Raw genomic sequence first — 26543 nt, 5'->3', positions numbered from 1 at the left:
CTCACAGAGCAGTGCAAGTTATGATAGACTGATTAACATCCTTCACCGTGAAATTGATATAAAATTCCTTCTCTTTAAGTAGCAACAACTCTCCAATCCCCCACAAAGAGCAATCCTAATCTTCAGTGGTGATGTTTTGTTGTACAGGTCATTCATTAGAGCTTTTGAGAATGCGACTGAGCTTAATACTAGTAGCGGTGCAGACAGGCTGTACTTCCTTGACCAGTACACTAGTGGCCACACCAGATATCTTGTCAGGAGTTGTCTTCACATGGGCCCAGAGCGAGGTTACAAGATGGCAAAATTTCCTGAATTTGCTACAGGAACACTATGATGATGAATTTAAAACTTGTTCTGCTTATATAAAGAAAGCATTAGAGTGGCGTGTAATCAAAGCTGAGGACTCTAAAACATTACAAGACTTTTTGATGTCATAGGACGTGAAAATCGTGTTCATGAAACTTCCATACAAACTCAGAGAAACAGCAATTCTATATGTGTGAATTTAATGAGAAGTAAAACAGCAGACCTCAATTCACAGATCTTGTTGCATTTTTTGAGAGGCAAGTGAGGGTAGTTTCTGGCCCATTGTATGAGGATATTCAGGATAGGCCCACCAGCCCAAGTTCAATGGAAGCAGCTTTGTCTTCACTACGACCTCTCAGCCCAATAAACAACCTAAAAGTATTCACTTTCAAATCTCTTGGTCCCCGAGCAACAGCAGTCACAGTTTGGAGCACTGCAGTTCATTTAGAAAAAGGAAACACAGAGACAAGATACATTTCCTAAAAGAAAAGGGAATCTGCTTTGGCTGTCATTAGCAAACACTGTAGACTGCACAGTGTGTTCCAAACAGCAATGCAACAAGAGGAGAATGACACATCCAAAGCATAAACACTGTAAGTATGCACTCCCAAGCATATGGGCACATTGGGGCCCGTACTGGGGCCTGTAGTGTCCATTCAGTAGTGTCTGTGAAAGTCAAAGCTGGTAATGGTAAAAAGGTAATCCTAGCGTATGCTTTCATATATCCTGGTAGTTCAGCTACTTTCTGAACAGAACACCTCATGTCTTAGTTGAATTTCAAAGGCAGAAGAACAAATATCTTATTGCCAAGCCAAGAGTCATGAGATGTCAGTACCAACATAAGTGGTCTCAGGCTTAGAAGTTTCTGGATTGGATGGAAACAATTGATGTGTTCACACAAAAAGAGTTGCCAGTGGATTAGTTGGATTCAAGATCCTCCCAATTAAAATATTGTAATGTTTTGCATTGTATCAAACCCATTGACTTTGGACAGTGACAGTCCTTCCAATTGCGCCATTTTGCTGATGCCTAATGAGATTGGGTATGGAGTAGTAAGCTACCTTAGGATGACCAAAATGAGATACATGTCTCTTTCAAATGGGAAAGGCAAGAGTTTCCCCTTTAAAGCAAACGACAATATCGAGACTTGAAACGGTGGCTGCAGTCTGTTAAAAGAGACAAAATGCTCAATTCAGAACTGTGTCTGCCCCTAAAGAATTCTCTGTTTTGGACAGACAGCCAGGCACTATTTGAATAAATTGCCAATGCTAGTACAAGATTCCAAACATTTGTTGCAAATAGAATCTCTGTCATAAGAGAGAACACCAGTATCCAACAGTGGAAATCGACAGTAAGCACAACCCAGCAGATTATGCCTCCAGGGGGCTGAGTGCGCTGAGGTTCCTTGAGAATAGGCAATGGATTCATGGCCCAGAATTCCTTTGGAAGCCGCAGCAGATTCAGCCAGCGGAAACTGTCAGTCCTAAATCCCTATCACCAGATGACCCAGAAGTAAAAGGTTGCCATGTTGTGTGCAGTCACGTTATTCAAGATGTCTCAAATCCATTTGTAAGCTTTTCTCTTTCTTCTCAGACTGGAACAGGTTATTGAAAGCTGTTACTTGGTAACAAAAGCTTGGTTTATTGGCACTGGCTGCCAAATACAAAACGGCTTGCCACCAATGACATCACATTCTCTTGCCATCAGAAGCGGGTGTTTTAGCAAGCCTACAGGTCAGTGATCAGTGCATATTCATGAAAGATTTTGTCGAGGCTGAGAGGGCAATTATATCCTTTACTCAGAAGCAGGCATTCCCAAGTGAGATCCAGCACTGAAGAAAGGGCTGCTGTGAGCAGGAGGATGATTGCCAAGGGTAGCCATGTCCGAGACTATAAAATATCCCATCTTACTTCCAAAACAGTCTAACATCTCCAGTCTTTTGATTCACCACATTTCATTAAACGTATGGACACTATGGCAGAAATTGCATCCTCGTCCAGTTGCACAAGAAATATTGGACCATCAATGCCAACAGTGTAGTAAGAAGGGTCATTTCAAAATGTGTGACCTGCAGGCACTTGAAAGGCAGGACACAGAGCAAAAGATGGCTAATCTGTCACAAGAAAGAACAAAACCAAATCTCCCACCATTCACCAATGCTGGCATGGACTATTTTGGCCCAATAGTAACAAAAAGAGAAAGAAGTTTGGTAAAAAGATACGATGTGCTCTTTACATACTTCTTGCACAGCTGTCCATCTCGAGATGGTCTACTCCCTCAACACTGACTCCTGTATCCATGCCATAAGGAGATTCATATGCAGATGAGCCCACGTGAAGCACATCTGGTCTGAAAAGGGCTTTGTCCAGTTTTAACAGCAGTAAGATCCCAAATGCCATGCTTGAGAAGAGGGGAATAAACTGAAGTTTCAATCAACCAGGGGCATCTCACTGTGGTGGACTGGGGGTAAATACTTTTACACCAATGAACAGTAGACGGTGAAGGTCTCCAGACACCATTCTCTGAGGTTGAAGCAATCCTTAACAATCACCACAACATCCTCTGACCCTTTTGATTTGGAATATCTTAGCCCAAACCATGTCATTCTACTTAACTCCTAACCTGTTCTCCCTCCTGGTGAGTTTTCCAGGTCTGACTTGTAAACCAGATGCTGGTAGAAACAGGTACAGTACCTGGCTGACTTGTTCTGGAGGAGACAGACATAAGAATACCTTACACCTATGCAAGAAGGACAGAAGTGGTCCAAGGTAAGGCAGAACTTCAAGGTCAGAGACATCATGGTGGTAGTTGACCATACCTCCCCACAATCTTCATGGCCACTGTCAAGAATCCTGGAGACAAAGCCTGATTCCAATGGATTAGTCTGGTCAGTTAAACTCAAGATAAAAGTAGGCATCATAAAGTGATCAATTACAAAGCTCTGCCCCTGTTAGAAGAACGCTTAAGACATGATCAAGGAATATGTAATGTAATTCTTTTTTCTCTATAACATTTACTGTTTCATCTAATACCATTTTATGGTAACATTTCGGGGCTAGGTGCCAAATTGGTTGTTTGGATTTGCATGTGTTTTATACTCCTTTTTTTGTTTGAGTTAACCCCATCTAGTGGCTGGAATGGATGGGCTACTGGCAGAGAAAGGCAGGTGATGCTACCTGGAGGGTGTGGCCAGAGCAGGAAGAGACCACACTTTCTTGAGTCCAGGCTGCTACAGACACTGCTCCTTCTTTGTTTAATCTAATCCTAAATTTATCTTTGCAATCCCTGTTTTCATTGGAGCTTCTAAGCATTGTATTCTTTTATCATTTGGAATAATTAGTGTTTAATTTGTGGACAACATCTTTCTGTGGACCATGTATTAATTTGAATGTGGAGAGTCAGACATTTTGTGTTCGCCACAATAGTGGTTATCAGTAGGACAGGGCAAAAACCACTATGGCAAGTCAATGACTACTTCCATGAAGTCAAAACTCTTTTCCAACAAGACAAAGATTCTTTCTCGCAAGTGTTCAAAGAACGTATATTGAGTTTGACAAGAAATGAAGAGCTGGATGGGTGCTGATGAGCACATGCCCTGGTTGTTTAAGCACAGAACATGACGACATAAGCACTGCAATCTCTATCCAGAAACCATGGTAAAACATGTGTATAAGACTGGCAGGAGACAAATATCACATTCTGTTGAATACCAATACATATCTTACTTAGTCTGGCTTTAGTAAAATAGACACAACTCACAAGTTTACATTGAAACAAATAAACGACTTACAGACCACATATCAGAATCTTCTCCCAAAGACCTGCTATCTCCTCCCTAGATTCTCCTTCCACATAGCATTAATAGAAGCTAAGAGCACTAAGCATAATGGACAGAAAGTACGCCTAACATTAACTTTTTTTTTTTAAATATTAACTGATTCTTCCAGTTCTTCTCTGAGAAGTCTCACCTCCAACAGAGCCTCACTTTGCTCATCAGAGTGGTAAAAACATTTCTGAAATTGATTTCATCCACTACTTAGCAGATGAAAAGAAAAGAACAGAACTGGCACTGAGGATCACTACCATTTAAAGTAGTGTAGCTTCACTGCTATTTAGCGATGCTTAATTATCCAGTTGTTTTTGGCCACAGCTGTCCTGTACATTAGCTCAGCTTTCTCTAACGGTTCACTGCTACTCAGCTCAAATCTTACTCTTTCAGCCACGAGCTCTTGACTGATTCTCAGTTCTTCCTTAGCTACACATAAACACAGCCTGCAGGCTTGCCCCACTTTCACAATGAGTCCTTCTCAGAATGACACAGCAATTAAATGCTGTAGAACAGATAACTTAGAATTAACTTGTACACATTCCTTGAATACGCTACACTACCACCCCCATATGCTCCCAAGGACCACAGAGTCTTTAAACCAAACCATGGGCCACCCTCTGGGGCATGCTGGGGAGTGCCATCTGCAATGACATTTTCTGCTGACATCACAGAAGTTGGGAATGGTGGCACTCAGCCTTCGAGCTAGTGGTGCATTCAGGCCTGACTCTATTGCCACTACTGCAGCCCTTTTTCACTGGATTTAAGGCTGGTCCGTCTCTCCCATGGCAGTGGCAATGGTCTTAAAGATGCATAGTTGCTGCCTTCCTCTTCCACTGTCATACAAACAGATTGCTCGATTTCTCTTCTCAGAGACATGTAGCCTAGCTGCTAGCAGCCAGAAAGAAATACTGTCTTGTCAGTAAAACATTTCTTGAGCATGCTAAGAGTATTTACATATTTAATGATGGGAAGTTCAATTCCATTCACTAGACGTTTCAGTTAATCAAATGTCTAAGTCAAAGATGTATTCACAAGTCAAATTTATCACCTCCTCCGTACAAGTTTAGGTGAATCCTGTCCATTTTTGTTAATCTATTATTATACCAAAACATTGCTGCAAAACACAAGAACAGGCTGTTCAGTGCAAACTTCATTTAAACTACATATGAAATGAGTAAGCAGGTCCTTTCATCAGACACACAAATCCACAGCTGATGTTGATTTATTTGTTATTGGCATTGGAACTTGGTAGAAAACAACATCTTTTACGTTGTCAGGTTCTTGAATGGTTGGAGTAAAGTTTCAAATCCTGCTCTCGAACATTTTCACACACCGGAGCATTTTATGTTCTGAACATTTTGCTATACCTGCATTAAATTCAACCCAGAATGAGAGCATAAAAAATTATAGCAAGTGACATAGTTTGAAATTTACACTGGGAAAGCAGTCAAAATTCTAAAATAAACAGACAAGTGTTGATCAAAGGTTGGTTAGCTGATACCAAACTGATGTTGAAAGATTTATTCCAATAAATTTAAATGAGTAAAGTGTAAAATGAGCTTGAATGTGATGTTTAACACTTCTGTGGTGTTTCTGTGGTATAGCTGTTCTTTCTGGTATTTACTATGTGATATGGGGCATCTGGTGAATTGGGTACATTTTGCACTGATAACATAGCCAGACACTGTACGACTGTTATGGACTAAAGATGCCTGTCTTTAATATGAAGCCCGAAACGTTTTCTATTAGTTGAATTGTATCTGTCATAGATCATTTATGCTGAATTTGCACATATTCACCTCTCCTGTTTAGTAGTGTTCAAATTGTAAGTCACTTTGGATAAGAACATCTGCAAAATGTAAATGCATAAATATAATATTTACATTTGTGTCTGTTTAAAGAATGTATAATACAGAATTCAAAAGAAATTGTTTTGTCCTTTTAACCAATGGATCTATGTCTGGGCAAAAGCATTTGTTATGACTGTATTAAATAATGCCACAATCCCCTTTGGGACTATTAGCCATTTTTATTTTGGGAAATAAATAATAGTAAAAAAAAATCTATAATTTTTAGTATATTATCTTTTTTCCACTGACAGAGCAAAAGCACAACATATTTGATAAGGGCTCATCATAAAATATTCCGGTTATCTTAATGCTATCATAGAATTGCAATCTTGACCAATGATAAATTGTTTTGAACAGTAACCAGCAGCAGCCAAAATAACCAATTTCTTAATGCAGTTGTCTTTTCCCTCGACTGACTTTGGTTGCCTGTTTTGATGGAAAGACCTTTTTACGGTAAAAGAAAATAATATTCTGTCGAATTTCTTTTGTTCTCAGGCCATATATTAGCGGATTAAGTATTGGAGGAAATATCATGACAGAAGCACCTAAGGCCCGTCGTAGGTGGGAGGGTGCTGAGTCAATTCTATGAGCAATCAAGGCAAAGCATGCACCGAATTCATAACATAAGAACACAATTAAATGTGTACCACAGGTCTGAAGTGCTTTACTTTTGGCATCAGACTGTCTTTTAACCACAACTGTGATTAAGATTTGGATGTATGTGAACGCCACTATCAGCAGAGACAGACCGTCATAAAAAGTCATTATAAACAGTCCATAGTAGTTATTAGCATTTGTATCTCCACACACAAGCTTCATTAAAGATGGATTATTGCAGAAAATGTCCACTATTTTTGTGCTACAAATCTCTGTGCGGTAGTTCACTCCAAGTAGAAAACCAATCATAATAAAATGCAAGGTCCACATTATAATTATCATTTTCATCAGGTTCTTTGGAGACATCAAGGTGTTATATTTCAATGGATAACAAATGGCAACGTATCTGTCATAAGCCATAGCACTGAGAATGAGAAATGCTCCAGTTCCATACAGATGTACCAGTAAGGCTTGCACAAAACAAGCAGAGTAAGTGATGGATCTATTCTGTGACAGAATACTAGATACCAGCTGAGGGAAAAAGGCTGTGGCACCCAACATATCATTGATTGGCAAGTTAAACAGTAGAACATACATAGGCTTATGGAGTTTCCTGTTCAAAGCAATTGTTAGCAATACAGTCATATTGCAAACCAAAACTGCACAATATGTAAGGGTTCCAAATATGAATGCTGGCAAAGTATTAGAAGTATGAATGTCCAGTGTTTCCAAAGTCAAATATGTTGTGTATCTGGAGAAATTAGATTCCATTTGTGCTTTGTTGTGTTTTAAGTTTTAAAGTATCTACAGTGGGTTAGGGTTAGAGTGTTGTTGTTACAGTGGTTGATTTCTTAAATGATAATAAGATTGCTTACCTAGAATAAACCTGCATGCCAAATCTTTTATCACCTGGAGAGAATTGGCTACATAGTTTAGCAGTGTATGTGAGGAATATATCAGATATGCATCAGTTCAAACATGTAAATATGCTATAAGTTTGCCTTGCGTGGTATTTTTATACACTCTGCCTTAAAGGTAAGTCCTTTCCAAATCCCAGCTGATCACTCTTTCAGTACCATGGCTCTACAAGATCAGAAACCCATGTCATTTGGGATAGTGAGCAGACCACCCTTTAGTGCTTGTTTATTAAAAACAAAAACACTTCTCAAAAGTCCATCAATGTGTACCTCAGCAAAATCATGTAATCATCCAAGATCATCTTCACACTGTTGACCCAGGATACATCTACTATTTTTGATTCAGAGACATCGTCATGCTTTTCTTCGATTTTGTGGAATATTATACAGAATTTGTGGATATTGATTCAGGACTTCTATTGCTATAGTTAATATTATTTTGGGATCATCAGTGCTAGACATCAGTCGAAGGTCAAGATAAGTGTAATGGTTGTGAACATTAATAAATCTCTCCAGGATCAACCTGAAGAGTCCAAAATATGCATAGAAGGTACTATTTTGATGATGACCCAGGATTAACGTTGCTATTAACAAACTATTAGCCAAGACCACTGATGCCAAATCAAATCTCTGGACAGTGGCCCTGTGGTTTCCAATCTCACAAACTTTGGACTTGTGCCATTCACTGAAATGCACCACATCAGGATGTCAGATCTGCAAGGCTGCATGGCTACGAGCATAAAAACAGTTCTAATGAGACGAGACTTTAGCTCAGCTCACGTCTGCAAATTTGCACTTTTTTGTGTATTACTTACTTTGGATGACATTCTTCATTTGTCTATCTAAAGTTTTTATATTTACTATTTACCCTGTTTAGTTCATGTCATCATGTACATTATGCTATGAATTCTGGGTAACCCCTCATGCAAAAGTGTGCATTCAAAAACACTTCTCTGGAAGTCTGCATTAGCCAATACTCCTTGCAGATGGCACAATTAGACAGCATTATAGCCCTGTGAAAGTGGAGCAAAATACTCTTGTGATTTGAAGATTCAGGTTTTAGGAACTGAAATGAACTACACAGTGTAACTCTCTGCAAAATCTGCAGAGATCTGTAACTGTTCCAGTGGCTTCCACATGGACACAGTTCAACATGGAACGCTTCAAAATTGGGCTCAGCATGTTCAGTTAGCTAACCATACTCGGAGCCACAGAACCGTTCAGGGAACAATGTAATGACGTAGCTATTCACTGATTGGTTCTATGTTTATGTCGCTATTGTGCCACAGCATCCTGCTGCAGTATTTCAAACCTGAAAGCAATCAAATATGAATCAAAGCAGTGCACGATTTTAAATCCACCATTTAATAAACATCAAAGCTTCAATCTAACACAAATTTCAAAGTGTTAAACAGTGCTGCTAACCAGAAGAGAGTAGCTGGATAGCGTTAGCTTAGCTAGCATGCTGCCAGCACTGCTCACCACAGAACAGATTCGATTCTGACCAACAAAAGCTTCACTGACACAAATTTATGATAATGATAACGACTCATATCTGAGGAAGCGAAGTTGAGTGGCTGATATTAGAGAAACAGAAAGCTGAAACTCAACCTCTTCTCTGGTGTCTGAAGCTGGAGCCTCCTAGCTAAGCTAACGCTACCTGGCTTCTCTCCTAGCTAACTTAGCTTAGCTAAAGAGGTCCAAACACCACAGTGCAAGTTTGATTCTGCTAACTGCTGTGCTGTCACAAGCATAGATGATAAAAACTTATTACAGCAAGAGCAAAGTCGACTGTTCGGTGTTGGAGTGGCAGAAAGCTGAAATCAGACCTGTTCTGTAGTGCTTTAAGCTGTGGCCTGCTAGGCTAAACTAACCTGAGTGCACGGTGCCTCCCACTATAAGTATGGGCTCGGTTCAAGCAAACCAATGGTTGAAAGCACCTGTTTAGAGGACAAAGAGTCATATCTGAGAGCACAAATTCGAAAGACTGGTGTTGAAGTGACAGAAAGATAAAAAAATAGAATTGTTCTGTGGTGCTTTGAGTTGTACCTTGGTGGGTGACGCTAATATAGTTTTCTGGCTACACATAAAACCCACTGCAGTACAGGCTGTTTCAGTAACACATGCTCAAATAACACCCGTTTAGAGGATAAAGAAGAGAGCACGCCAAGTGAGTGGAGTTTGAGTGACAGACAGAATCAAACGTTTTGCGGTGCATGGTGTGTGTGTGTGTGGCTATTAGCCTGTTAACAGTTAGCCACTCATTTGTATAGTTTTCTTGGATATTTCCTGATTCTGGTTTAGTGGTACAACAGGTGGAAACAGAAACCCGTAACCGGTCTAATGAGTCCAGACCAGTGCACTAGGAACTATTTGGACTATTAGCCATTTTTATTTTGGTTAAAAAGAAATAGAAAAAAAAAATCAGTATTATTTAGCATTTTGTCTTTTTTCCACTGACAGAGCAAAAGCACAACATATATTTAAACAGGGCTCATCATAAAATATTCTGTTGATCTTAAAGCTGTCATAGAATTGTAACTTGCAATGACAAGTTGTTATGAAAAGCAGCAGCCAAAATAACCATTTTTTTAATGCGGTTGTCTTTTCCCCTGATTGAGTTTGTTGTTCTGTTTTGTTGGAAAGATCTTTTTATGGTTAAAGAAAATAATATTCTGTCGAATTTCTTTTGTTTTCAGGCCATATATTAGCGGATTAAGTATTGGAGGAAATATCATGACAGAAGCACCTAAGGCCCTTCGTAAGTTTTGGGGTGCTGACTCAATTCTATGAGCTATCAAGGCAAAGCATGCACTGAATTCATAACATAAGAAAACGATTAAATGTGTACCACAGGTCTGAAGTGCTTTACTTTTGGCATCAGACTGTCTTTTAACCACAACTGTGATTAAGATTTGGATGTATGTGAATGCCACTATCAGCAGAGACAGACCATCATAAAAAGTCATTATAAACAGTCCATAGTAGTTACTTGCGGTTATATCCCCACACACAAGCTTCATTAAAGATGGATTATTGCAGAAAATGTCCACTATTTTTGTGCTACAAATCTCTGTGCGGTAGTTCACTGCAAGTAGTAAACCAATCATAATAAAATGCAAGGTCCACATTATAATTATCATTTTCATCAGGTTGTTTGGAGACATAAATGTGTTGTATTTCAATGGACAACAAATGGCAATGTATCTGTCATAAGCCATAGCACTGAGAATGAGAAATGCTCCAGCTCCATACACATGTGTTAGTAAAGCTTGCACAAAACAAGCAGAGTAAGTGATGGATCTACTCTGTGACAGAATACTAGATACCAGCTGAGGGAAAAAGGCTGAGGCACCCACCATATCATTGATTGGCAAGTTAAACAGTAGAACATACATAGGCTTATGGAGTTTCCTGTTCAAAGCAATTGTTAGCAATACAGTCATATTGAAAACCAAAACTGCACAATATGTAAGGGTTCCAAATATGAATGCTGGCAAAGTGTTAGAAGTAGGAATGTCCAGTGTTTCCAAAGTCAAATATGTTGTGTATATGGAGAAATTAGATTCCATCTGTGCTTTGTTGTGTTTAAATTTGAAAGTACCTACAGTGGGGAGAAGAACAGAATAAGCTATGCAGAAAGAGTTACACAGCTTGGTTGATCTCTTAAATGATAACAAGATTGCTTACTTAGAAAAAACCTACATACCAAAATCTCTCATCACCTTTAAAAAGGAAAAAAAATAGAGAGAATTGGCCACAAAGTTTAGCAGTGTATATGAGAAATATATCAGATATGCCAGACATGTAAATATGCTGTGAGTTTGCCTTGCGTGGTATTTTTATACACTCTGCCTTAGAGGTAAGTCCTTTCCAAATCCCAGCTGATCACTCTTTCAGTACCATGGCTCTACAGGATCAGAAATCCATGTCATTTGGGATGGTGAGCAGACCACCCTTTAGTGCTTGTTTACAAAAAACACTTCCATGAATGTCCATTTAATGAAAATCATCTAAGGCCATCTTCAGATAAATTTGTTGATATTGATTCATGACCACTATTGTTATATTTAATGTTATTTTTGGATGATCATTACATTATTAGTGGTTGTGAACAGTAATAAATCTCTCCAGGATCAACCTAAAGAGTCCAAAATATGCAGAGAAGGTACTACTCTGATGATGACCCTGGATTGACATTGATATTAATAAACTATTCATATCTGTAAGGAAGGGACTACTTTGTGGAAATTGAACATAGTGTTTCTGAGAAAGTGCCCGTGACCTGTGGTGTCCCCCAGGGTTCAGTTCTTGGGCTACTCTTATTTAATTTATACATGCTGCCTCCTGGCCAAATACTACAAGACTACAGGTTATCTTACCACAGCTATGCAGATGATACTCAGATCTACTTTCCAACAACTGTGGTCCCCTTGATTCACTTTGTAAATGCCTTGAGCACATCATTAACTGGATGGAACAAGCATGTAAGGTTGAGGTACTAATGGATTCTGATCTTAGTTTTCGCAGTTATGTCAAAGCACTACCTAAATCATCTTAAGAACATCAACAATATCAAGACATCAACAAGAGATTTTCTGACTAAACCAGACCTGAAGAAACTCATTCTTGCCTTTATTGTCCAACGGACTCTCCTTGTCCATTTAGAACTTCAAAATGAGATAGGTGGGTGAGCTGGTCACTTTTGATTTTTTGATGAAACATTGCCATGCAGGGTAACAATATACTGAAAGCTGCATTTTCTAGGTTCAGCCTTCTCTTGTCTGAAGTACCACTGTGTGGAACAAAGGCTTTCATTTCTGTCACTCTTATCTGTTTTGTTGGATTCAGTGATTTCTCACCAGTGATAGCCTCTTATTTATTTATTTATTTATTTATTTGCATTTTCCCAGGAACATTTGAGACATGTCTTCTTTAATATAAATTTATTTAAACAAATCTTGAAACAAGCTTTAACGAATGAACTGTTAATAGCAGAAATATTTGCAAATGCTAAACAATTGTCACTGTACAGCATATTAGCTTCCTTACAGTATTCCATATTATAGTTGGCTCTGGCCTATGTGTAGAAAGACCTGGCCCTTCTTAGAAATTTTTGAAGACAGTAAGTGGTAAGCTATGTAAGTGTACATACATTTCATACCAAATAAGTCTATGTCTACTACACTCTCTGTTCTTCAACAACAAGACTCCAAATGTATCAAGTTCAGAAGAGCAAGTTCCTTAAAAGAGTTTATTTTTCCAGGCTAGTATATTGTGTTTACTTTTCTGAGCATTCAGGTTTTTCACCATTAAAATATAACAGTTTAAACACTTGCAACTGGATACTTCAAGTCTCAGATGGCTGAACATGACATGCAGGTTAACCACAAAAACCCAGGTAATTTTCTTACTAGGTCCATTTAATTAGTTGATGAGCACCTTTATTTTGTCTGAAAGGAGATCACAGGTCACTATGGTGTTTATGCATACATTCAAACGGATATTTTAATTTTTACAAAGGTGAAATGAAATGACATCTACAGAGCACTGAGGGACAATGCGAAACAATACAAATGTCTGACAAATCATATGGAGCACTAAGACATATAGTGCCAACCTGGAATCATGACTGGCTGAGTGTAAACAGCAGTAGGATTAGAGAGCTTAATGTAGCAGTAGAAAGCTTACAGTTAAAGAGGCCTTTGGACCTGGAGCTGACAGTAAAGCTTGAGTTTTATGGTCATTGGTTTTAGATTTGACCTATTATATTACACATAATTTAATTTAATGTTTTGCCTAAAGCCTTTTAATTCATTTAATTCACAGTCGACACTTTAAGTGGTCCTTTTAGATGAAATAAACAGGGTTAGGATTAGGACCAGGGTTAGGTTTTAGGTAAAGTTGGGTAAGATTAGATTTTGTGTAATGCAAGATATTTACTTCAGTGTATTCAGATGCTTCACTACTGCTACTCGCACTGATATGTTGTTGATGTCTTACTGATAATCTGTTAAGAGTTTATTAATCATCTACAAAGGACCACTCCAAATTAAGTGTGACCAATTCACATTCTCCATTACATGTGTTTCAGGAACTTACAAGCTCTTGTATTCTACCCAAATGTGTTTTTTAGTGTGATTTACTTTCACTACATGTTGGAACATTTTGACAAACCTGTGACATTTCTGAAGACCTGTTCATTTAAAACAAGAGACCATAAAAACTTACAGTTTTAGTTTTATACTTTTTGTCATGCATAAAAATAACAAAAACAAATGACCTTCTAAACAAAAATCTTCCTGCGGAACACCCTTAGAAAACTGCTCCTCACTTCACTTGTGTTTAGTCCATAAACTATAGGATTCAGAAATGGAGACACTATAAAAATAAGCATCCCCATAATTTTTTGCAGATCTGTTGACACGTTTGTAAATCGATGTGAGATAATTTTAAAAGTCCCAACAACTTCAAATATGAGGAAAATGACCAGCTGTGCCAAACAAGTATTTATGGCTTTGCTCTTTGTTTCAGAGCGACTTGTGGCCAAGCAGGTGATCAGAATCTTTATGTATGAGAATGCCTGAATGGAAACACTTATAATTTGCATGACAGCTGTGTAGAACAGGCCGATTATGTTGTTTATCATAGTATTAGCACAAGTAAGTGTCAGTAGAGAGGGGTTATCACAAAACACATTCAGAATGGTGGATCTGCATCTGGGAAGCTTGTCCTGGAGAGAGAAAAGTGAAACAATCATGATGAAGTCCAGGCCCCAAACTAAGGCTATAATAGTCACCACAACCCTGGGTGTCATTAGTGTGCTGTAGTGGAGCGGGAGACAGATGGCTACGTAGCGATCAAAGGCCATAGCGGCCAGGATAAACAAAACACCACCCCCATACATATGGAGCAGGAAGCCCTGAAGGACGCAAAGTGGGTAATAGACTTTGTTGGTTTCTGTTACAATGTCTGACAACACCTTGGGGAACATAGCAGTAATTCCAATGAGATCATTCAGAGGAAGGCTTAACAGAATGAAATACATAGGCTTGTGAAGGCTCCGCTGCATTATGATAAGAAGTAACAGTGTAAGGTTACAGAAAAGAGAAAAAAGGTAGATAAAAAGTCCAATGAAAAATACTGGATATTTTGCTCCAGACGGGATAAATAACGGATCCAAACTAATCTCCAAGTTCACAGTGAAGGACATGTTTTCCATTAGAAATCATGAACCTGCAGGACACAACAAAAATAATAAATTAAAAAAATAAACAGTTTAACAACTCGACCACCTTGCTCTAATAATTTGCCCTCTGTCTGAACACCATGCAGTATTAAATACATTTAAATAACGAATTTTGTTACCTGTTGTGTCAAAGATGAAACACTACAATACTAGACGACTGCATTCTACCTGACTAGCAGTGTGCTTTTATATCATTACCATTTCTCTTCATGACATCACCAGTGAAACATCTGACAGAGCATCATGCATGGAAACAAAAACAAACAACTTAGATCACTGTATATTACTGATTATACTGACCAGCCACTCTTTAAAAAAATGAAAACCACCTCGTTTCTACATTCATTGTCCATTTTATCAGCTCTATTTACTATATAGGTGCTCTTTGTAGTTCCACAATTACAGACTGTAGTCCATCTGTTTCTCTGCATACTTTGTTACCCTGTTCTTCAATGGTCAGGAACCCCACAGGACCACCAGAAAGCAGGTATTATTTGGGTGGTGGATCATTCTCAGCACTGCAGTAACACTGATGTGGTAGTGGTGTGTTAGTGTGTGTTGCGCTGGTCTGAGTGGATCAGACACAGCAGTGCTGCTTGAGTTTTTAAACACCTCAGTGTCACTGCTGGACTGAGAATAGTCCACCAACCAAAATATCCAGCCAACAGCCTTCTGAGAGACCTGTGACTGCCTATGAAGGACTAGAGGATGACCAAACCAAACAGCAGATGAGCTTTCATCTCTGACTTTACATCTACAAGTTGGACCAACAAGGTAGGAGTGTCTAACAGAGTAGACTGTGAGTGGACACAGTGTTTAAAAACTCCAGCAGCACTGCTGTGTCTGATCCACTCATACCAGCACAACACACACTAACACACCACCACCACTCAGTGTCACTACACTGTACGTCGCATTTACTTCAGGTCAATTTATCTGATTCAACTGTAAGAAATGTACAAACAGTCACAGTGATTTCTTACCATTTAAGTCAAAAATCTGGTAAAAAAAAATCTGGAACTGGCTGTGTTTCCATAAGCCTTCCTAGTGGACATTGTGTTTGCTACCGTTGTCTCTGTTTCTTGAAGCAATCTTTATTTATTTATTTATTTATTTATTGGTGATCCTAGTAGTAGGAGCCTTAAAAAACACACGTGTTCATTTTGCATGATCATTCATTTTCTTTCCTGGGTAGCCAATCGCAACTGATCCTGGATACTCAATAGTTAATGACTGTGTTAATCTGAGATAGCAAATCCCTTTATTGATTTGATCCTGGATAGCCAGTTAGTCCTATTACTGACTGTATTGATCCTGGATGGTTAATTAATAAGTTCATGATTGGACTGATCCTGGATAGCTGTTTAATCCTATTACTGATGTTATAAATCTTGGAAAGACAATTAACCTGGTTAATGACTGTATAAATCCTGGATGGTCAGTTAATCCAGTTAATCACTATTTATTCTTGACAGCCAGTTAACCCATTTCATGATTTTATTGACCTCAGATAGCCAGTTAGTTGTATTATTGACTAGATTGATACTGGATAGCCAGTTAATCCAGTTCCTGACTGTACTGATCCTGGATAGTCATTTAATCCAGTTCATGACTGTATTGATCCTGGATAGCCAGATAGGCCTGTTACTAATTATATTTATGCTGGATAGTAAATAAATCTGCTTCCCGACTATATTGATACTGGACAGCCTGTTAGTACTAGTACTGACTGCATCGATCCTGGATAGTCAGTTTATAAAGTTCATGAATATATTGATCCTAGATAGTCAGTTAACCCAACTATTGATTGTATTGATTCTGGATAGCCACTTGGACCTGTTATTGAAATTATTGATGCTAGATAGCCAGTTAAACCAGTTCTTGACTGTATTTATCCTGGATAGCCTGCTAAACCAATTAATGACAATATGGATTCTGGATAACCTGTTAGTCTTAATGCAGAATGCATTTACCCCTGTCATCATTGGTCAGTTTCTGGGACTGCTATTGACCAGATAGTGGCAGATCAATGCAGTAGTGACACTGACGTGGTGGTGGTATGGTGGCCATTACAGTGCTTCTGGATTTTTACACATCAGGACCACTTCTGGGTTGAGAATAGTCCACCAACATGGATGGCTGAAGAACTCGCATTGCTTTTCTAGTGCCAGCATTGGAGAGGCCACTGACTTCTGACTCAAACTTCATCAGACAACATACAATAGAATGTTAAGCAGAAAGCTTTTTCTTTTTGTAAGATACCACAATAATCAGTTCTAAACATACTGTGAAAACCTTTATGTGTGTAACTCATAATATTAAACATACGTGAAGAACCAGCAAAGGAGAGCCACTGATGGTGTGAAAACTTTATGATAGCATTTATTTCTCACATGTATTTCTCAACCATGAATCACCTGAAATTCTCAAAGGGGATTTAACATTTATTTAGCTATAAGCTTTAGATAGAAAGTGAATTCAGAGTAGATATGTGTAAAGTGAATTTTTTTCAGTGGTCATTGGGCAGAAGGCAGGAAACATCTTCATAGGTGTGCTAATAAATACATAATTCAGTGCCTTTTGCTTTTGCTAATGTGTCGTTTAACTGACACACTGTTTTGATATATATATTTGACATTGTAGTCTCTTGCATTTATGACTAATGTATATACATGATACAACTTTGTATATCATTTAGTCATATGCAAATGTTTGAATACCCTTGTTCAAATGAGGTTTTGATTGATTTTCTAAGTGAAAATATGTTAACACATCCTCTACAGGGAAAAAAAAAATTCAGGGTATTTTTTCTGGAGGTTTTAGTCTCAATTACTATTTATTTGCTGAGTTGAATATATAGCAGTTAAATAAAAAAAGACAATATAAATATTTTGTACAGGCAACATTTTTTATGTGTTAAATTCAGCAAATAAACAGTAACTGGGCATTAAAATGTGCAGAAATGTGTTTGCTGTAAAGGAAGTGTTAGAAAATCTTAGAACATGTAAAATTGACCAGGTGCACCTCAGCTTATGCGTATGACTATACTTTGAATTATTCAGTTACTTCTTTGAATTCAGAACCTGCTAGGAATCATTCAGTAACTACAATAAATTACTCACCAACCACTATGAATTACTCGACAACTACTATAAATCATTTTTTATCTACTATGAGTAATTCAGTGACTACTATGAATTATTCAGTGACTACTATGAATTATTAGGTAACTATTATAAAGTATTTTGTGACTGCCATGAATTATTTGGTGACTACTCTAAATGATTATGTAGTAATCATTTAGAGTATTAACTCTAAAAGTTATGTAGTAACTATGTGAAACGTTGCAGTATGCACAGTTGCACAGCTGAAGACTTGTGTAACGGAATTGCAAAAAAATATGACTTTAAAACTGGATCAAATGGTTTCTTCAGTCCCCAAACAATTATTAAGTGTTGTTAAAAGGAGCTGATATAACACAGTGGTAAATATGCTCCTAGCTCAGCTTTTTTGGAACGTGTTGTAGGCATCACATTTGGAATAAGCTTACATTTACTTTTTTTATTTATTGAAAAAAACAAAACAAACAAACAGTAAACTTCATAAGGTAGAACATAAAACATTGTTTTTGTACCATTTTAAATTAAGAAACATCAAACAGAATTTAGAATTTTAGAAACAGAATTTTGATCACAATTTGATAATATTAAATGATTAATAAGTAGAAGGAAAATTGCTGCACAAAGTAATAGTGAGGATTAATTCACTGACAAAGTTTATTATAGGAAACAGGTTGAACATCTAGGATTAATGCAGACTTTGATTGTTTAAAATAGGAATTCTATTCATTCAAAACCTGCATATTTGAGTGGATGTAAATATGTACATGGACTCATTCAGAGAGGCTTGATGTAATAGAGTTAATATAATGTAGAGAAGTTTACCAACTCAGAATCTTTACAGTGGAACCAGGAGTCACAATGTCTGCAATACAAATGTGGTCATATTATTTACTATCCAAAACCAGTGAACACATCTTCTGCAGTGTTTACAAAATGGCTACACCAAATGGATGCTATGAACAGTCATGGACTGCATTAATAGACTATACAGGATTCTTACAGTCATGAACTGGATTAACTGACCATCCAGGATCAATACAATTATAAATTGGATATGGATATACTGGCTATCCAAGATCACTATGCAAACTGGAATAAGTTTCTATCTAAGATCAATAAGGTCGTGAAATGCATTAACCAGCTAACCAAGATCAATACAGTCAATAATATGTCTAACTAGCTGTCCAGCATCAATACAGTCATGGACTGGATTAACTGGCTATCTAGGATCAATACCATCATGAACTGGATTAACAGACTATTTAGGGTCAGTTCAGTCAGAAACAGGATTACCTGTCCAGGGTCAATATTCATCTACTAGATTAACTTGTTTTCCAGAATTAATCCAGTCATGGACTGGATTAACTGACTATCCAGGATCAATACAGACATGAACAGGATTAACTGACCATCGGGATCAATGCAGTCAATAATAGGATTAACACGCTATCCAGGATCATTACACTCAGAAAATATATCTCATGACCAGCCAGGAAGAACTATGTCTAGTTGACTGTCCAAGACCAGCAGCTATTGGGTACCCAGGGCAAGCAGATCCTTTTTCTGTGCAAACTACTACTAAATTTGCTAGTGTACTTACTAGGATTGCTTAGCTAGTCTATCAGTTAGGTATTTATTAATGTTTCAAGCATACCTTTAAAAAGTCACACTTTTCTTAGTTTAAATGTTTGTTAAACATTACTTAGTAAGATAACTGGCTAGTCTGTATGAGAACTCAATATTATCTATCCACACAAGGATTTTGTCCTCATTTGTTTTATCCATTTATCCATATTGAGATGGTTAACTTTGCATACATGTTATTAGTGAAGTTAAAAAAGTTGTTGCTAAGAGCAGACACAGCCTAGAAAGAGACACCAGACTCAAGGTGCGAAAAATAGGGGGTCCTGGACTGCCTAATTAACCTCTTGGACCCCTGGAATGTCTCAAAGTCAAAATTCTAGGGGGTTCGTACAACTACAATCTGACCATACAAATCAGAATAGACCACCTGAATGGTCTGTCTAAAACGTCAGTTATAAGAAACACGTTCTATTTTTATCTGCAGTGTGAACAAGGCCCAAGAGTCAAAGCAGTGATTAATAGTGGTGAGTTACAATGTATAACACTGTAAAAGAATTGACTATACTGTACATTACAATAACGTGCTGGCTACTACTCGCATTACTTTCACAGTAATTTACTGCACAATATTAACAACAAACAGTAAGACAACAATTACATAATGTGACTTCTTCACAAAGTTTATGAATCTGTATGTTGCTTTAGAAATATAGTAATTTCCTGTATTTTTACAGATCAACTAAGTCAGCATGTATGAAGGGTCTATAAATGTACAGATATCAGGAAAATTCCCGCTGATAAGCTATCAATATTGTTTTGAAGTAGCTTGTTTTCTGATACAATGAACATACACCTGGGGATCACTCACTTTTAAGGATTTGAATGGTTGCTTTTATGTAACCAGCTCTTTGCACAGAACCATTGAAACCTTCAAAGGAGTGATTTAGAATGCAGACCGCAGTCGCCACCTACTGTAAGTATTTCTGGGCCAACTTTGTAAATTGGAACACAAAACACTATCAGGGGGAAAAAAATAAAACATGCAAAAAGTATGCAAACCTAACTTTTAGCATTAGAATAATAGTAAATATTGGAAAACACAAGTCAACAGAACTGACAGAATTCACAGGTGGTAGTTGGCAACTGACATGAAATATGAAAATAATCTATTCATAATGAGCAAGCCACTGTTAGTCAATCTGACCGAATTCTGACTTACTTCTATCTTATTTAGTGCATTTTGGTCATTTTAACTCTTACTTGTCATTTCCTAGAGTACTTGTATGGTCCAGTTCAATTGCAATTTCACCAAAGTTGAAACTTTTCTGCATTGATTTCACACTTCAATTCTGAATGCAATGTTATCCTGTGAAACATTTCTGTTAAATGTTGTGAAATCCTAAAAATGTTTCTCAGAATGTATACAAACAGTAATACTGAAGCTATAGCGTGGTGACTTACACTAACTCAGATCTTTCCCCAGAAGTTTCCCCAGAAGTTTAGGCCTCTGAAAGATAGACATAAAGAGAACACATGAATGTTCAACATCAAATGTCTTGACAACCTTTCCTGAGCGTGGGAAAGTTCATTCTTTAATGTTTCCAGTCACTGAGAGGGATTATACTGTCATTGTGTGACCCAGAACAAACCATTGGCCCCTATTCATCAAAGTTGCACAAGAAAAGGTGCATAGTTGGCTTTGATGACGTACGAGCTACTCTGTGTCTAATTGCTGAAACTTTCATACAATGTGGAAATAAGCTGGAGATTTGAGCAAAATGATCAGCCTCAGCGCGGGAAATCAAGCACCAGCCTACCAGCACCCCTTTTACATATTATTTACATGAAGCATGTCCTAATTCATTTAGATGAAAACCAGCAGCTTGTGAGCCAAAGGCTGTACTTGTATATGGAGTTTAAGGTTAAACAGTGTAAGCACTGCTCCCCCTACTGCCAAATTTTATAGTGTTAAAATCACAAGAGCTGGAAAGAATAAACTGTGAAATAAACAACTTATTTTTAGAGTAGAGTGATGTGATTGTGTAGTGTGATTATTTTCCTAAAATAACATATTTAAACACTGTGTATAAGATGCTTCTTCACTAGCTGTGTTTTGTATTATTTATTTTGGGTGGAGTGTGTATAATAAAATAAAAGCAGTGCAATATGCCTTTAAATGGAACATGGAATATTAGTTTACATCAGTGTGCATGTAAAATAATGCATCAATGTTTGTACTGGATTGCCATGTAGGCAGTGCATATTGGTATTGTAGATGATATTGATAACAATTCTGGTTAGTTAAGAGTTTGATCATACAGATATACCAAATATGAAACTGATAAACAAAAGTGTTGGTGAAATTTACATGAGCATCATGACTGTATGCAACTTTGAAGAATAAAGGCTATTGTTTCTGCAAAAAGTACTTTTAAGTACATAACAAGTCGGCATAGAATGCAGACTGGAGCAGGATCTACAATTAATCAACTCTTTTGACAGAATTTCTGCTTGTGCTCCATGTGAAAAATAATCCATTTAAAATTACACCATTCTTTTGACATGACCTTAATGTCTGAGGGTCCTTTGGGACAATTTAAACCTCAAAATGTTGCATCATCTTAAAAATCGTTTCATTAATGAGACATATAGGGAGTTGTGTTAATCACGTCCTATTAGCAGTATCGTATTGTAATTAACCCATAGGGACTTATCCCCAGTCTGACTGTGACTCTTGTACACAGACTGTTATGTAGTAATGAGTAGTGCTGCTAATAATGCCTTTGGGATTCGGTTCCTTGGCACTGACAGGCAAGTCTCGTGTTTTATTGTTTAAGATTTCTCATTGCCTAATGTTTATACGGCAACATGGCCTTAAAACTTTGGCATACAACATGTTCGTTTTTCCATTGTAAATATATTTTTTTTTAACGTGGTTATTCTAACTAAAATTGCATCATTGCATTACTGCTGATATCCATCTTGAGCATTGTGGCATGCCACCACTGGCTGCTGTGTTATTGGCGCTTGTAAGTATGCATGCAAAAGGGCCATAAAAAGAGGTTCATGGGTTGCGCGTGCGCCCCCCCCCCCTTTAAGTGACATTTGTTGTTGTTAATGTTGTTGTTTGTTGGGGTTGAAATGTGTTTGTTTGTTTTGTCTGCTTTATTGTACTGGGCCTGGTTTTAGTTAGTGTAGGTTAGTGTTTACCATAAAGAGAAAGCAAATGGCTAGGAATGACTTGCTTTTCTTGACACCAGGGTGGTGTCAGTCAGAAGGAGAGTTAGGTGAGGCCACAATATTAAAGGAACACGACAGAAAAGCCACTTAAAAAGCAACTGAAATAGAAGGCAGGTCACTTCTAGCCATATGTTTTCTCCCTATGATAAACACTAGCCTGCGCTAACTAAACCCGCACCCCTTAACAATAAAGCGCTTAAAACAAATCTCAAACTCAATAAACAACATTAACAACAACAAATGTCATTAAATTCAGAAGTGCGCACTACCAATGAGCCTCTTCTTAATGCCCTGTTGCACACAAACTCACAAGCTCCAATGACACGGCAGGCAGTGGTGGAAAACCACAGCAGTTATTGTTGGTTTAAGAAAGCAGTCTATAAATATGCACAGGTGATGTAAATCTTTAAAAGACCAAGACAGTTAAGGTCTCAGAGATACGTGGGTATAGGTGCCGAGCGCAGTTTTCAGTTTTCGACAGCTGGCTGAAGTTACAGTGCTGTGAAAAAGTATTTGCCCTGTAGATTTAATAACTAGCTGTGCCAGCTTTAGCAGTAGCAGCTGCAGTCAAATGTTTCCTGTAACTGGAGATCTGTCTTTCATATTTCTCTAAGGGAAATTTGGCCAACTCTTTACTGCAGTTACTTTGGATTAATTCAGCCATATTGGAGGGCGCTCAAGCAGGACCTGCCCTTTTAAGGTCTCGAATGGGTTCAGTTCAGAATTTTGACAAGGCCACTTGAAAACTGTGTATTTATTTATTTATTTATTAATTATTCATTGAGACATTTAGAGTTGGGCTCGTTCTTATGCTTCGGATCTTCCTGCATAACCCAACAGTGAGCTTCAGATCATGGACGCGTGCTGCTTGTTCAGACCTTTTAGACACATTGATGGAAAGTTTCTTTTTAAGGACAGTTTAGATTAAACAGAAGTAATTAAGCCATAATGTACCTAGTTTAATTCATCCCAGTTATTAACTGTCAGTGTTTGATTGGTTGATTGAATAATTAAAGAGGCTACTTTTTCCCCACAAGGCCAGTGATGTTGGATAACATGTTTTCCTCATTAAATGAAATTATCATTAAAACATGGCTCAAGCTGTCGTTGTCTGATGTTAAATTTTGTTTGAAGATCTGAAAAAGTTAAGGGTGACAAACAGAAGAACTTATGAGGAGGAATACTTTATCACAGCACTGTACTTATTCTAATACCTTTAAATACAGTGTTATGAACCTTAACGCTATGATAGCTGCATTGGTGTAGAATTATAACTATGCTCCATTTGATTTGACCTTATCTACACATGGCAGGAGCACCTTTCATATAACTAATTAGTTCTTTGATGATTGGAGCCAACTGATTAAACAAGTGGAATCAGGTGTGCTTTGCTTGATCAGAACGAAAACCTGCAGCCATACTGGCCCTTTGTGGTGACCTCTGATCTGTATGATGTCAGTAACGGGCTGAAAAAAACTCTTGCCCTACAGGGACTGAGGACCAAGGGTCCTTCAATTAGCTGTCAGCAAACTGGTCAAGGAACTACAGAGCTCTGTAGACAAAACGTAATTTAATCATGTGTTGGTCATTACTAGTGTTGCAGGCCTCTGAGCAAATTATTGTTTAGCCACCTGTGAATAGGACCCAAGTGACTCTAATTATTTCTCTGAAAATGTCCATAACTGGCAGTGCACATGGACGAACTTGGACGTTCCTTGAAAATGGTTCACAATGGTGTAAAATAAATAAATAAATAAAACACTCATGCCTGTCTATCAACACGAGGATCATTGCTTACAGTAATCATAAGACAGAAATAAAAGGAGCCATTATAATTGGACTTTAATTGGTCTCTTGTGTTTTTAGGCTTTTTTCCAGAGGTGTGTTCTGATGGTGTGAAGAGGAAATAAAAGTATAGAAATAAAAGGAGGTCAAAACAATACAAAAAAGAAACTTTCTTTCCATTAGTGTTATTTGTGTTATAAATCTCCTGAGGCTACTAGTACACAGGGAGCAGCTTAATTGGCTCTCTTGGTTCATAATTAAGATGATGTGAGTGTGTTTTGTTAGTGTTTTGTTGCCACCTGAGCTTATTGCTTAAAGTAAGTCTCATAACAAACTATCAATCAATCAATGTTAAATGTAGTTAAACAAAGTGTAGTATTCCAAGTGTATGGCTTATAACCACATTAATAAATAATTTAATAAATAAATAAATAATTTTGACTGCTTTGAACGCTTTCTTCACCATAATATTAGCTCTATGATGAAACGTTTCCATAATTTACATTTATAATATTTATTTTATGAACATTGACAAGCATATGTTGGATAAGGCCAGACAAGTCCTGACAAAATCATGGAGAGCACACTTGGAACATGTTTTATGGGAGGTACGTGTTCAGTACGAGTAAAAGTGAAACAGGGTAATAAACTCTAAAAACTCATTTGTGAATTTTGAACACTAAGAGAAGAACTCATTTGTGACAGATTAGTCACTGGAGCAAAAGACATCTCTGCCAAACCAGGTTAGAAGTAGAAGAACTCAACTTGAACCAATGAGCAGTCTTAAATGTAAAGGTTTCAGAATGAATATCGGTTTGGACATACATTTCCTGGAAATGTCTTTAATTGATAAAGAACCTGTCTGCTGTAGAGGCTTTTTAAACTTTGAGAAACACATCTCATTTCCAAAAAACATTTCTTTGAAGAATCAGTGATGTCGTCTGTGAAATCGCTCCAAAGAACTCGTTTTGGCGCCTATATTCTTAAGAGTGCAGCTCAAATTAAGAAAAGAGAAATTTGGAATTAGAGTGACAATGTTTATTAGTGCATTGTTCATCCATATAAGCCAAAAGATTGTTGCAGTGGGGTCACAGACAAGAAAACGCAATGAGTCAGTAACAGCTACAGCCTGTTGTACAGACTGTGCATCTGTGCTAACCCAAGTGCAACAAAGCACTGCAGAAATCGCTCAGCTGCAGCTTATCAAGAACAGAATTTTACATTTTCAGGTGCACAAACTTTTAAAGGGCAGTTACGAGGACCTGAACATGGCTGTAGTTTTCTGTGGTTAAGGATGAAAGCCTTAGTAACCATGACTCCACCTACATCCTCTAAGCTAAAATTGGCCTTAAGAAGCATAGTGACGGAAGGCAATGGTTAAGGTGCAAAGGCCTGGATGTGTGAGCTTCACATCTGCAAAGTGGGTATAAATATCTCTCTGTCTACCTGCAGCATGCAGTTCTATATATTTGTAATGCTTTTTACCGTACGCATTGTCACAAAGGAACTTTTGAAAAACCCACAACTTGGTTTGGGGGGGGTAACTGAAATTTATGCTAATCAAAACTGGCAGCTGTTCTTCTTGGTTTCACCAGCATGCACAGCTGAGCACACTAAGGAACTATGCTTGGGCAGCTATGCAACTAGAGCATAACTGTTTAGAAGTAGTTGTCTTAACTGACGACGTAGCCCACATTGGGGTAGAAGTCCTCAAATGGGATACAACTCCTGGTCTTCCTGAGAAGTTGCTCCTATGTTCTGAAAGCTTTCTTATGCTGAAACTGGGAGAAAAAGTGCCAGGAAACCACTTAAGATGACTCAAGACACACCTTATCCATTAAAAGTCATAGTTATCACTGGCGACATCAAAAATGTGGTGCTGTTCAGTTTGTATTGTTTCTCACTTGCAGTGCTCCGAAACAAGCGGAGGAATTTCAAAGTGCGGATTCGAAACTTTCAGTCCACACCAAATTGTTTCTGTATGTAGATATTTTATTACTGTGCATACAGTCTTGTTCATGGATATAAAACTATCCACTACATTTGTCCATTTTTTGGCATTGC

At 37.7% G+C, this 26543-nt stretch overlaps 3 protein-coding genes across 3 annotated transcripts; all 3 read right to left on the bottom strand.

The window, feature by feature from the left end:
• Positions 1-6372: 6372 nt before the first annotated feature.
• Positions 6373-7353, bottom strand: LOC118804414 (olfactory receptor 52Z1-like). Its single transcript, XM_036564927.1, has one exon. It carries the CDS (start codon positions 7351-7353, stop codon positions 6373-6375), a length of 981 nt encoding a protein of 326 aa, XP_036420820.1.
• Positions 7354-10090: 2737 nt separating this feature from the next.
• LOC118804413 (olfactory receptor 51I2-like) lies at positions 10091-11071 on the bottom strand. The gene has a single exon (XM_036564926.1). It carries the CDS (start codon positions 11069-11071, stop codon positions 10091-10093), a length of 981 nt encoding a protein of 326 aa, XP_036420819.1.
• Positions 11072-13785: 2714 nt separating this feature from the next.
• On the bottom strand, positions 13786-14804 carry LOC118804412 (olfactory receptor 1-like). Its single transcript, XM_036564925.1, has one exon. The coding sequence runs from the start codon at positions 14719-14721 to the stop codon at positions 13786-13788; it is 936 nt and encodes a 311-aa protein (XP_036420818.1). The 5' UTR covers positions 14722-14804.
• Positions 14805-26543: the final 11739 nt, after the last annotated feature.

This window comes from Colossoma macropomum, unplaced genomic scaffold (genome assembly GCF_904425465.1).
Source record: "Colossoma macropomum unplaced genomic scaffold, Colossoma_macropomum, whole genome shotgun sequence".
Classification (NCBI taxonomy): domain Eukaryota; kingdom Metazoa; phylum Chordata; class Actinopteri; order Characiformes; family Serrasalmidae; genus Colossoma; species Colossoma macropomum.
The sequence above is the reverse complement of the archived record's forward strand: the minus strand, read 5'-3'. Positions and strand labels throughout refer to the sequence as shown.

Coding starts and splice junctions, on each gene's coding strand:
- LOC118804414 (XM_036564927.1), bottom strand. CDS start 7,353: ATGGAATCTAATTTCTCCAGATACACAACATATTTGACTTTGGAAACA.
- LOC118804413 (XM_036564926.1), bottom strand. CDS start 11,071: ATGGAATCTAATTTCTCCATATACACAACATATTTGACTTTGGAAACA.
- LOC118804412 (XM_036564925.1), bottom strand. CDS start 14,721: ATGGAAAACATGTCCTTCACTGTGAACTTGGAGATTAGTTTGGATCCG.